This window comes from Somniosus microcephalus, chromosome 28 (assembly GCF_052327205.1).
Source record: "Somniosus microcephalus isolate GS21.2 chromosome 28, FLI_Smic_1.0, whole genome shotgun sequence".
Classification (NCBI taxonomy): domain Eukaryota; kingdom Metazoa; phylum Chordata; class Chondrichthyes; order Squaliformes; family Somniosidae; genus Somniosus; species Somniosus microcephalus.
This window is the reverse complement of record NC_141014.1, coordinates 44,550,678-44,563,331: the sequence shown is the minus strand read 5'-3', so window position 1 is coordinate 44,563,331 and position 12,654 is coordinate 44,550,678. Positions and strand designations below refer to the sequence as shown.

The following is a 12,654-nucleotide window of genomic DNA, read 5'->3' as shown; positions in this document are numbered from 1 at the left end:
GCAAATTTTTTCCCTTCAAGTATCTAATTCCCTTTTGAAAGTTACTATTGAAACTGCTTCCATCGCCCTTTCAGGCAGCGCATTCCAGATCACAACAACTCACTGTAAAAAAAATGTTTCCTCATCTCGCCTCTGGTTCTTTTGCCAATCACCTTAAATCTGTGTCCTCTAGTTACCGACCCTTCTGCCACTGGAAACAGTTTCTCCTTATATACTCTATCAAAATCATTCATAATTTTGAACACCTCGATCAAACCTCCCCTTTTACCTTTTCTGTTCTAAGGAGAACAACCCCAGCTTCTCCAGTCTCTCCACATAACTGAAGTCCTTCACACTGGTACCATTCTGGTAAATCTCCTCCCATCATTATACATCAAAAGAAGGATCTATGAGCTATCTTTCATGGTAACTAGATCCCTGAAGACATTTGCACATTTCTTACGTGGTGCAATCAAACCACAGATTGAAACTAACCTGTTGCCTGTAGACTCTACACTGATTGGTTGGACTTCGGCAACAACAACTTGTATTTATATAGCACCTTTAACATGGTAGGCAACTGTAAATAAACCTCCAATCAGAGGCTTTGGCCACACAGCTGTCAATCAAAGGACTACAGCCAATCATTGACCCTGTTCATTTTCCAGAGGTCTGATACAGCTTTCAATCAAAACCAGCCCCACCCCCACCAGACAGGCTTGGTGCTTTGATCAGTGCTATATCCCCTGTTTAAGGTATTTTGAAGATATTATGTAGATTAGAAATAGTAGCGATACCAGCACCAATTCCTGGGCAGCCCACTCAGTACACATTCCCAAACCAACTTCATTCCTCGAACCATTGCCTCTTCTCTTTCAGCCACTTCCTTATTTAGCTCCAACTTTTACCTGGGGGCCTCACTCACTGCCTTCACCTTTCATATGGAATTTTATCAAAAGTCTTTTGGAATTAAAGCACATTACACCAAGTATGCAAAGATGATGTGAAATCCCAGAACTATGTGTGATCCCACATGGATTTCACTGACCTCTCCTAGGAACCAGGTGATGAGAAAACCAAACAGAACAGCATCATTCGCCTCTCGGTCATACCAGGGGATCCCGATGGAGCAGCACTCCCACAATTCCGCTTTCCAACGGTCCAAGCTCCAAGCTGTAGCTCTAACATCGAATAGGATAACACAAGGATTCCCCTCAATCAACCAGCGCCCAAAGTATACCTGCACACAAAGACAAATTGTAAAACAGGTTTAATTATTGTGGTGCAGCCTGAAGTTTCAGTGCATCTCTGTCCCTGTTTGATCTTGTACCCTCTAGGGAAAGAAGTTTCAGTTGTGGCTCAGTGCCAGCACTTGCTTCTGAGTGAGAAGGTTGTAAATTCAAATCCCAGCCCAGGTTTTTAACACGTAATCCCAGTTGACACTCCTAGTGCAGTACTGAGGGAGCGCCGCACTGTCAGAGGGGCAGTACTGAGGGAGCGCCGCACTGTCGGAGGGGCAGTACTGAGGGAGCGCCGCACTGTCGGAGGGGCAGTACTGAGGGAGCGTCGCACTGTCGGAGTGGCAGTACTGAGGGAGCACCGCACTGTAAAGGAATAGCCATATTTCAAAAAGATACACCATCCTATGAACGGAATTTTTGACTTTATTAAAACATGAAAACTGGGTTTAAAAATCTACCAACCTCAAAGACACAGGCTGTAAACAGAATACAGGCTTCTGAGATAAAATGAAGTGTTTGCTAGTGCTGTTGGGGAGGGTTTAAACTAAAATGGCAGGGGGTTGGGAACCTGTGCAGGGAGACAGAGGAAAGGGAAGCAAGGATAGAAACAAAAGACAGGAAGGAGAAAAGCAAAAGTGGAAGGCAGAGAAATCAAGGGTGTAAATTAAACAGGGCTACAGTAAATAATAATTCTAAAAGGACTTAAGAGTGTTAAAAAAATAAGCCTGAAGGCTTTGTGTCTTAATGTGAGGAGTATTCGTAATAAGGTGGATGAATTAGCTGTGCAGATAGATGTAAACGGATATGATGTAATTGGAATTATGGAGACATGGCTCCAGGGTGACCAAGACTGGGAATTCAAGATCCAGGGGTATTCAATATTCAGGAAGGACAGGCAAAAAGGAAAAGGAGGTGGGGTAGCATTGCTGGTTAAAGAGGAGATTAACACAATAATAAGGAAGGATATTAGCTCTGATGATGTGGAATCTGTATGGGTAGAGCTGAGAAATACCATGGGGCAGAAAACATTAGTGGGTGTTGTATACAGACCCCCAAACAGTAATGCTGAGGTTGGGGATGGCATTAAACGGGAAATTAGAGACGCGTGCAATAAGGTCACAGCAGTTATCATGGGTGACTTTAATCTACATATAGATTGGGCTAATAAAATTAGTAACAATACTGTGGAGCAGGAATTCCGAGAGTGTATACGGGATGGTTTCCTGGACCAATATGTCGAGGAACCAACTGGAGATCAGGCCATCTTAGACTGGGTATTATGTAATGAGAAAGGATTAATTAGCAATCTTGTGTTGTGCGAGGCCCCTTGGGGCGGAGCGATCATAATATGATAGACTTCTTCATTAAGATGGAGAGTGAAGTAGTTGACTCAGAGACTAGGATCCTGAATTTAAATAAAGGAAACTACAATAGTCTGAGGTACGAGTTAGCTAGGATGGATTAGGGAATGTTACTTTAAGGGTTGATGGTGGATAGGCAATGGCAAACTTTGAAAAAATCGCATGGATGAACTACAGCATTTGTTCATCCCTGTTTGGCATAAAAATAAAACAAAAAAGGTGACTCAACCGTGGCTAACAAGGGAAATTAGGGATAGCATAAGATCCAAGGTGAGGACATATAAATTGGCCAGAAAAAGCAGCAAACCTGAGGACTGGGAGCAGTTTAGGACTCAGCAAAGGAGGACAAAGGGATTAATTAAGAGGGAGAAAATAGAATATGAGAGTAAGCTTGCAGGGAACATAAAAACTGACTGTAAAAGCTTCTATAGATATGTGAAGAGAAAAAGATTGGTGAAGTCAAGCGTAGGTCCCTTGCAGTCAGAATCAGGGGAATTTATAATGGGGAACAAAGAAATGGCAGACCAATTAAATACATACTTTGGTTCTGTCTTCACAAAGGAGGACACAAATAACCTTCCAGAGATGTTGGGGAACATAGGGTCTAATGAGAGGGAGGAATTGAATGAAATCAGTATTTGGAGGGAAATGGTGTTAGGAAAATTGACGGCACTGAAGGCCGATAAATCCCCAGGGCCTGATAATCTACATCCTAGGGTACTTAAGGAAGTGGCCCTAGAAATAGTAGATGCATTGCTGGTCATCTTCCAAAATTCTATAGACTCTGGAATAGTTCCCATGGATTGGAGGGTAGCTAATGTAACCCCACTATTTTAAAAAGGTGGTAGAGAGAAAACGGGGAATTATAGACCGGTAAGCCTGACATCGGTAGTGGGGAAAATGCTAGAGTCCATTATAAAAGATGTAATAGCAGAGCACTTGGAAGGTTTTCAATAAGGTCCCGCATAAGAGATTGGCATGCAAAGTTAAAGCACATGGGATTGGGGGTAAGGTACTGACTTGGATAGAGAACTGGTTGGCAGACAGGAAGCAAAGAGTAGGAATAAACGGGTCTTTTTCCGAGTGGCAGGCAGTGACTAATGGGGTACCGCAGGGATCGGTGCTCGGACCCCAGCTATTCACAATATATATTAATGATCTAGACGAGGGAACTAGATGTAATATCTCCAAGTTTGCAGACGACACAAAGCTGGGTGGGCGTGTGTGCTGTGAGGAGGATGCAGAGAAACTCCAGTATGATTTGGACAGGTTGGGTGATTGGGCAGATGCAGTATAATGTGGATAAATGCGAGGTTATCCACTTTGGTGCCAAAAACAGGAAGACAGATTATCTGAACAACAATAGATTGGGAGAAGGGGAAGTGCAACGAGACCTGGGTGTCCTTGTGCACCAGTCGCTGAAGGTAAGCATGCAGGTGCAGCAGGCGGTTAAGAAGGCAAATGGTATGTTGGCCTTCATAGCGAGAGGATTCGAGTACAGGAGCAAGGATGTCTTGCTGCAGTTGTACAGGGCCTTGGTGAGACCACACCTTGAGTATTTTGTGCAGTTTTGGTCGCCTTATCTGAGGAAGGCTGTTTTTGCCATGGAGGGAGTGCAGCGAAGATTCATCAGACTGTTACCTGGGATGGCGGGAATGACGTATGAAGAGAGATTGGGTTGATTAGGCTTATATTCGCTGGAGTTTCGAAGAATGAGAGGGGATCTCATTGAAACTTATAAAATTCTAACAGGACTTGACAGACTAGATGCAGGAAGGATGTTCCCGATGGCGGGGGAGTCTGGAACCAGGGGTCACAGTCTAAGGATAGGGGGTAAGCCATTTAGGACTGAGATGAGGAGGAATTTCTTCACCTAGAGAGTGGTGAACCTGTGGAATTCTCTACCACAGAAGGCAGTTGAGGCCAACTTATTAAATATATTCAAGAAGAAGTTAGATATATTTCTTAAGGCTAAAGGGATATGGGGTGAAAGCAGGGACAGGGTACTGAATGTGGATGATCAGCCATGATCTCATTAAATGGCAGAACAGGCTCAAGGGGCTGAATGGCCTACGCCTGCTCCTATCTTCTATGTTTCTAGTTTCTATGTTTGACACAAAGTTATAAACACCATACAAGCTTTTGAAATGGGAATCGGTTGTTAATGCTAAGACAATAGCCCTGTTGAAACACCAGGTTGGAGGTTCCTCTATGTCTGAACATTGGAAGAAACACAATAGCAATGCCCAAGTTAAGTGTTATAAACTAACACTTCAGAAAGCATCACATAAATTTAAAAAAACATGTGCCTTTGAAAAAATGACATCAAGTAAAAGAAATACCTACCATAAAATAGTTCTATGTTAAACTTAGTACAGTACAAGCAGACACAACATCTGTGATATAACCATTGATGTAGCTAAGAAATGCATAGAACACCCTGGTTGAAGTGTTTTTGATTTACATATTGTAAAAGGTACAAACAGAAGACTTTGTAAATATGACATCAATAGATGCACCAAGCAATCACATTGTGTTTCTGTTGAAAATGAAACAGTTAGGAGTCACGACGTCTGCTTATAACCAGTTAATCTGATATTAAGGATTTAATTAAAGACCTTCGTAAGAATGGCATCAAAGAGATAAATCTGTTATAACCATTTTTGATGATAAGTTTTTGAACACCTATACAGCAGACAGGATTCTGAAAGTTAACAGCTGAACTGACAGTAAGATTAGAAAGAAGTCAACCGAAAGAATGACTGGAGATAATTAGCTTACATCAGTAGAAAACTTCAAAAGGATTTACCACTGCAAAAAGGATATAAAATATGTGATGTAAGAAAAAGGAGTCTCACACATCAAGTAACTTTAAAGTAAGCTTTAAGCAACTTATAAACACACTATACACAAGAGAGGTCTTCACCATGCCTCTGGTAAAAGCCTCTTACAATACTGAATAGTTCAGTATTTATACCAGTCCAACAGGAAGTGACATATGACAGGAAGTGATGTATGTACCAAGTTCATAGTTCACAGGAAGTGATGACATAACTTCCCGGAAGTTATTATTATCACATTCTTCCCTCCTGCAGGATTAGAAGGCTGTGGTCTTCCTTTTGTTCCGCAGCCGCCGAACGAGGAAGAGTCGCACCCGTTTGGGTTCCCGTCGTAGAGGGTCGCTGGTCCGCTTACATGCGGTTGGCCATTGGTCAGAGTCTGTGTGGCCTGGATTACCCTGTGCAGGGTCGGGGAGATCATGGCTTCGTGTACGAGCCCCAATAGGTTCAAAGTCGGTCTGCCTCTGTTCAGAGGGAGGTGCAGAGCTGGTCTGTGGCGGATCAGTACTTTCGTGCGCGGTACTGGGAGGGTCGCAACTTTGAGTACGGGGTTCTACCAGCACCAAGCTAGTTGGTGTCTGATCAGGATCCTGGAGAGGGGTACCCGATAGGTCCCAAGAGTTTCCTGGTGAAATGCCATCACCCGATGTCTCACTAGGTCCTGGTGGGTAGGGAGCCAGATCCCGTAATGATACGGTAGATTCTCGGCCGTCGGAATATCGTATGTTTGCATAGGTGGGGTTGGCATCAGTTAGTTCGACCTCGTCTACGAGAGGGTCATTTTTAGACGTCCGAACGTATCTTCGGAGTAATACGGGTCCAGGAGTAGTTAGCCATGACGGGAGTGATGTCCCATGAGATGAGCGACGCTGGAATCCAAAGAACCGCTCATGAGGTGCAGTATTTGTGGCTGTAGAAAGCAGGGACCGTATAGAGTGCAATGCATCCGGAAGCACTGCTTCCCATTGCTGGTCTGGTAGGCCCCGAGATCTTAAAGCGAGACGTACGGAATTCCAGATGATACCGTTATACCTCTCTACCTGCCCATTTCCGATGGGATGGTATGGTGTTGTTTTGCTTGTAGCAATTCCCCGTTCTGAGAGGTAGTCCTTGAGTTCCCTTGACATAAAGGATGGACCCCGATCCGAGTGAATGTAAGCCGGCATGCCACAGAGAGAAAATACCTGCTCAAGACAGCAGATTACTGTGGACGCCAGCATATTGGAGCAGGGGAAGGCAAACGGAAAACGTGAATATTCATCAATCATGGTGAGCAAATATGTGTTCCGAGTTGAAGAGGGCACTGGGCCCTTAAAATCGATGCTAAGTCGTTGCATCGGTTGGGTTGCATGTATGAGTATACCATCTGAGGGGCGGAAGAACTGAGGTTTTAATTCCGCACAAAGCCGGCATTCTGAGCATATTTTCTTTACATCTCCAGTAGAAAAAGGGAGATTCCGTGATCGTATGAAATGTAGCATGCGCGTAACGCCAGGATGACACAATCCATTGTGGACATCCATGAGAGTAGAGGACGACATAGTGGAGCAGAATGCCCGTGTGAGGGTGTCCGGGGCCACATTCTCCTTGCCAGGCCGATAGTGAATGGTATAACCAAAAGAGGCCAGTTCCATCCTCCAAAGTTGTATTTTTTTATTCTTAATTTTGGTTCGTTTTCGATTATCGAGCATGAAGGCGACTGATCGTTGGTCCGTGATTAATGTAAAGTGCTGGTGAGCTAGAAAATGGTTCCACTTCCGTACTGCCTCTATGATGGCTGTGGCTTCCTTCTCAACCGGAGGATAATGTAGCTCGGCACCTTGTAAGGTCCTGGACATAAATGCTACAGGACGACCTTCCTGATTCAGAGTAGCCGAGATCGCCACCTCCGAGGCATCACATTCGACTATGAAAGGGAGATTCTCATCGATGGAGTGAAGAGCCGCTTTCTCCAACTGTTTTTTGAGAAGGTTAAAGGCTGCAACAGCCGCTGTTCCCAATGGAAATGATCTAGCATGCAGCAAGGGTTGGATTTTGTCCGAAAAATGAGGAATCCATTTAGCGTAGTATGCAAACAGACCGAGAGCCCGACGTAAAGAAGCCGGATTCTTAGGTGACGGGAGCTCTTGGAGCGGGCGAAGTCTTTCTGGGTCTGGCTTAATGATACCATTGCCTACGCAGTAGCCAGGGATGTTGATGGTCGGTTGCGACTCAACAGATTTGGATTCATTCAAGGTTAAGTTACGGCGATGGAGGGCATCCCGAAATTTTTGGAGGTTGGCGTCGTGTTCCTGTTGATCGTGACCTGCAATAGTAATGTTATCAAGATAGGGAAAAGTGTCCCTTAGATTTTCCTGTTTAACCAGGCCATCCATTGCCCGTTGGAAGACAGCCACTCCATTAGTAACCCCGAATGGGAGGCGACGAAATTGGTACAGCCGTCCATTAGCCTCAAAGGCCGTGTACTGCTTATCTGAGACCTTCAAGGGTACCTGATGATAGGCACTTTTTAAGTCGTAAGTGGAGAACATTGTGTATTCGGCCAGTTTATTAACCATATCATCAATGCGTGGCAATGGGTAGGCGTCCAAGTTGGTATATTGATTGATGGTTTGCGAATAATCAATGCATAGTCGTTGTTTGTGAGGTTTTAGAGTGTTCTTGACAATGACGACTTGAGCCCGCCAGGGCGATGAACATGGTTCGATGATATCCTCTGCTAGAAGTCGAGAGATGTCAGCCTCAATAAAAGATTGGTCTCCCTGATTAAAGCGCCGCGATTTCGTTATTATTGGTTTGCATCGAGGCGGAATACTGGCAAATAATGAGGGTTCATCCAGTGAAGCTGCTGATAATGCACAAAATGGTAATTTAGACGGTATATTAGAAATAGTAAGACCAGGTTTGGATCCGCCGAACTCAATAGTGAGTTTCTTATGCTGTTTCTGGAAATCCAGCCCTAAGAGGAGATCACTACATAAGTCCTTGAGTACCGAAAGTCGGGTGGAGGGATACATGCGACCATTAAGTGTCATATCAACAATACAAAAGCCGGAGATTCTGGTATTAAGTGATGACTGAGCCATCGCAATTGCCTGGTCCGATGGGAAGACATGTAGTTTCAACTTTGCAACAATCTGTTCTTTAATGAAACTATCAGTACTTCCTGAGCCAATTAAGGCATCTAAGGTATGCCCTTTAATTGAAACTTTTGTAGCTGCATGAGACAGGTTCTGTGGGCAAGCAGCTGTAATTGGTGTCGTTGCACAGAGAGTGGCTAAAACTCTCGGTGTGCTTCTTCGGGAGAGAGCTCGAGAGGAAGCTTGATAGGTCCTAGCTGGAGCATCTTGATAGACCCTAATTGGGGCAGTTCGGTAGGCCTTAGCTGGATTGGCCCTCGTAGAGGCCCTTGATAGGCAAACTTTAGCAAAGTGTCCTTTTTTTTTGCAATAACTGCAGATTGCATTGCGAGCAGGGCAGGTTTTCCTAGGGTGAAAAGCATCTCCACAAAAGAAGCATTCCTTCCTAGATTGCCAAGATGCTGCTAAAGTGGGGTCATCCTCCTCTTCTTCATCAGAATTATCAGAATTAGATTCCCCCATGATAGGGTTCACCGGAGACCGCTTGAATTGTCTGGTTGCAGTTACAGCAGCAGATCGAGATCTGGGCAGCTGATAGAGGTCTGCATTTCTCTTTGCCAAATCCAGAGAACAAGCTAGGTCAAAAGCTTTTTGTAGCTCAAGTGTTTTACTTTCTAGTAGACGCTGGCGTATAAATGGAGAGGCAATCCCGCAGATGAAAGCATCACGAATCATTTCTTCGCGGTACAGCTCAGCTGAGGCTGCCTGAAAGTTACAATCTATGCTGAGCCTGCGAAGTTCTTGAAGGAGTTCGTTAATCGATTCCCCTGGCCCTTGTCGGGCTGTGGCCAGTAGATGTCTAGCATAGACCTCATTTGGAGTCTTGGCATACAGTTTCTTAAGTGCCCGAATCACCTCATCGTAATTATCCCATTCATCAACATATTCAAACACTTTTGGGGTCACATAGTTGATAAGTATCCTCAGTCTAGTAGGAGCATCTGCTTTACATTCATCCAGAAAATTCTCAAAAGTACGGTACCAATGCTTCCATACCCTGCCAGCTGCTGGTGTGTTCGGGTCCAAGTCCAGACGAATAGGTCTAAGGATTCTCTCCATGATGGGTGGTTCCCTGGATCCTTAACTCCGAGTTTGTCCGAAGGTCGAGTATTTGTGAGTGTAAATACTAAGTTGCTTAAATTGATGTAAGAAAAAGGAGTCTCACACATCAAGTAACTTTAAAGTAAGCTTTAAGCAACTTATAAACACACTATATACAAGAGAGGTCTTCACCATGCCTCTGGTAGAAGCCTCTTACAATACTGAATAGTTCAGTATTTATACCAGTCCAACAGGAAGTGACATATGACAGGAAGTGATGTATGTACCAAGTTCATAGTTCATAGTTCACAGTTCACAGGAAGTGATGACATAACTTCCCGGAAGTTATTATTATCACAATATGTAACTTTCAGATAGAAAGTCAGAAGTCGCTGGAAGGGGCAAGCGATTCTCAACTTCAGAGGCAAGCTCTGTAAGTTTTTAACTCTGAGTCTCGGGGATCAAAAAGGTGCTTTTATTTGATTTTGGTGGATATCCTGGATTAAAAATAAGTAGAAATGTAAATATGTAACGATGTTAAGATTTGAGAATAAGGATCTCTGAGAATAAGAAATGTAAGCTATTTGTATTTTGAACTGTTAAAGTTGCGACTGACTCACCAGCTGTTAACTACATGTCGGTTCTTTAATAAATCTATATATTTTTAGAATTGTCACTGAGTATTTCCGTATCAAACTCGCGAACTCAATCTCTGTACACACTTTGGTGAGGAGTTGCAGAGTTCTGGGGGAGTATTCCGGACCCTCGTAATATCCGAAAGGTTACAGTCTAGTTAAACTTATTAAAAGTGCTATCTGGAAGACGGTAACATCTTCAAGTTGTTCCTTTCCTTTAGAGAGAGATAGCCTGGACCTTTAGACCCAATTAAGCGTCTTATAGAATTCGGCTATCTCTAACTTTAGTTGAAGGTGAACGTCTGGGGAATACGCCTGATCCGGGGTAGCCCGAAAAGGGCTAGGACTAGTAATTATCCCTTCAGCACTGTCGGAGGGTCAGTACTGAGGGAGCACCGCACTGTCGGAGGGTCAGTACTGAGGGAGCGCCGCACCGTCAGAGGGGCAGCACTAAGGGAGAGCTGCACTGTCGGAGGGGCAGTACTGAGGGAGTGCTGCACTGTGGATGAGACGATAAACTGAGGCTCCATCTGCCCTCTCAGATGGATGTAAAAGATCCCATGGAACTTTTTCAAAGAGCAAGGAGTTCTCCAGGTATCCCTTAACCAACACCACCAAAACAGATTACCTGGTCATTTACCTCATTACTGTATGTCAGACCTTGCTGTGCGCAAATTGGCTGCTGCATTTGTTGAGATAACAACAGTGACTGCACTTCAAAAATAATTTATTGGCAGTGAAGCACTTTGGGACATTCTAAGGATGTGAAATGCGTGATTATAAATGCAAGTTCTTCCTGGGGAAATAATGAAATAAACCAAAAATAAATGAATGCATTGATGAAGTCAACCCAGGCCCTTCTACTGCCCTGGTACCTCTTGCAACCCTCAGGGCCTTCAATCGCCAGGTTGGATTTAAACTCCATCTTATAGTTGGTTACAGAGTGGGATTGGTTCTGGACAAATATGACCCGCCTAGACTCCATGAACACCGCTGTGATGTCAGATTTCTTGTCTGCCGTTAAGTTGTAGATGAACAGAATGTGCTCCAACTTAAAACTGATTCAAAACTCTGGTATCTTTACGATAGCAATCGACCTGAAAGGTTAACTCTGTTTCTCTCTCCACGGATGCTGCCCTGGCCTGCTGAGTTTTTCCAGCATTTTCTGGTGTTATTTCTGGTATCTTTACCCCTGACTTGATCCTCATCCCTGGCTACCCTCCGGCTGAACCAGACTGCGTGGAACCTTGGTTTACTATTTGATCCTGGACTAAGTTTCAGTCCCCGTATCCTATCCATCACCAAGACAGCCAACCTTTACCCCAGCAACATCTCCCAACATTGCTCTTACCTCAGCCCCCACTGCTGCTGAAATCAGGAACCACGTTTTAGTTACCTTTGGGCTTGATTTGTGAAACACCCTAAAACTGCACACAGAACATAACTGTAGTCTGGCCAATGTTTTGTACAGATTTAGCATAACTTCCTTACTCTTGTACTCTACGCCCCTATTTATAAAATCCAAAATGCTGTTGGCCATTTAATGGCTTTATATACCAAGACTCACAGGTAGATAAATACATTAAAAAGTACTGGAACATAAGAAATATAAATATAAGGGCTGGTGTAAAAGTTGGATAGTGGAGGAGAGACAATGCAGGATGGTGTGGTCAATCATGTTAAAGGTTTCAGAGAGGTTAAGGAGGTCAAGGAGGGATAAACATAAGAACATAAGAAATAGGAGCAGGAGTAGGCCAATCGGCCCCTCGAGCCTGCTCCACCATTCAATAAGATCATGGCTGATCTGATCCTAACCTCAAATCTACTATCACTCTACATCCCTCCCGAACCCATGTGATCTCCTGGGAGAGGCGAAAAACCAGATAAAAAACCCAATGGCCAATTTGGGAGAAAAAAATCTGGGAAATTCCTCTCCGACCCATCTAGGCAATCAAAACTCGTCCAGGAGATCACTGTCCCTATATTTTCTACATTACTTACCTTCTGTAAAAGGTGATCTCCACCCCAGCCAGGAACAGGAATAGAACCATCTCCTGAAATCTAACACATAATTAGAACACAAGTAGTAGGAGCAGAACCAGGCTACACGGCCCCTGGGCCCGCTCCGTTACCCACAGGGCCATGACCGTTCCGAACATAGACTCATGTCCAATTTCCTGCCCGCTCCCCATAACCCCTAATTCCCTTTACTTCTAAGAAACTGTCTATTTCTGTTTTAAATTTATTTAATGATGAAGCTTCCACAGCTTTCTGGGGCAGCAAATTCCACAGACCTACTATTCTCTGAGTGAAGAAGTTTCTCATCTCAGTTTTGAAAGAGCAGCCCCTTATTCTAAGATTATGCCCCCTAGTTCTAGTTTCACCCATCATTGGGAACATCCTCACCACATCCACCT

At 44.1% G+C, this 12,654-nt stretch overlaps 1 protein-coding gene across 1 annotated transcript in view; it reads right to left on the bottom strand.

The window, feature by feature from the left end:
- Positions 1-12,654, bottom strand: part of LOC147099710 (glycogen [starch] synthase, muscle-like) — a 68,434-nt gene that overhangs the window by 51,289 nt on the left and 4,491 nt on the right. Inside the window, exon 3 of the mRNA XM_085969350.1 lies at positions 1,028-1,219. Coding sequence (XP_085825476.1) covers positions 1,028-1,219 — 192 coding nt within the window. The remainder of the gene's footprint in view (positions 1-1,027; positions 1,220-12,654) is intronic.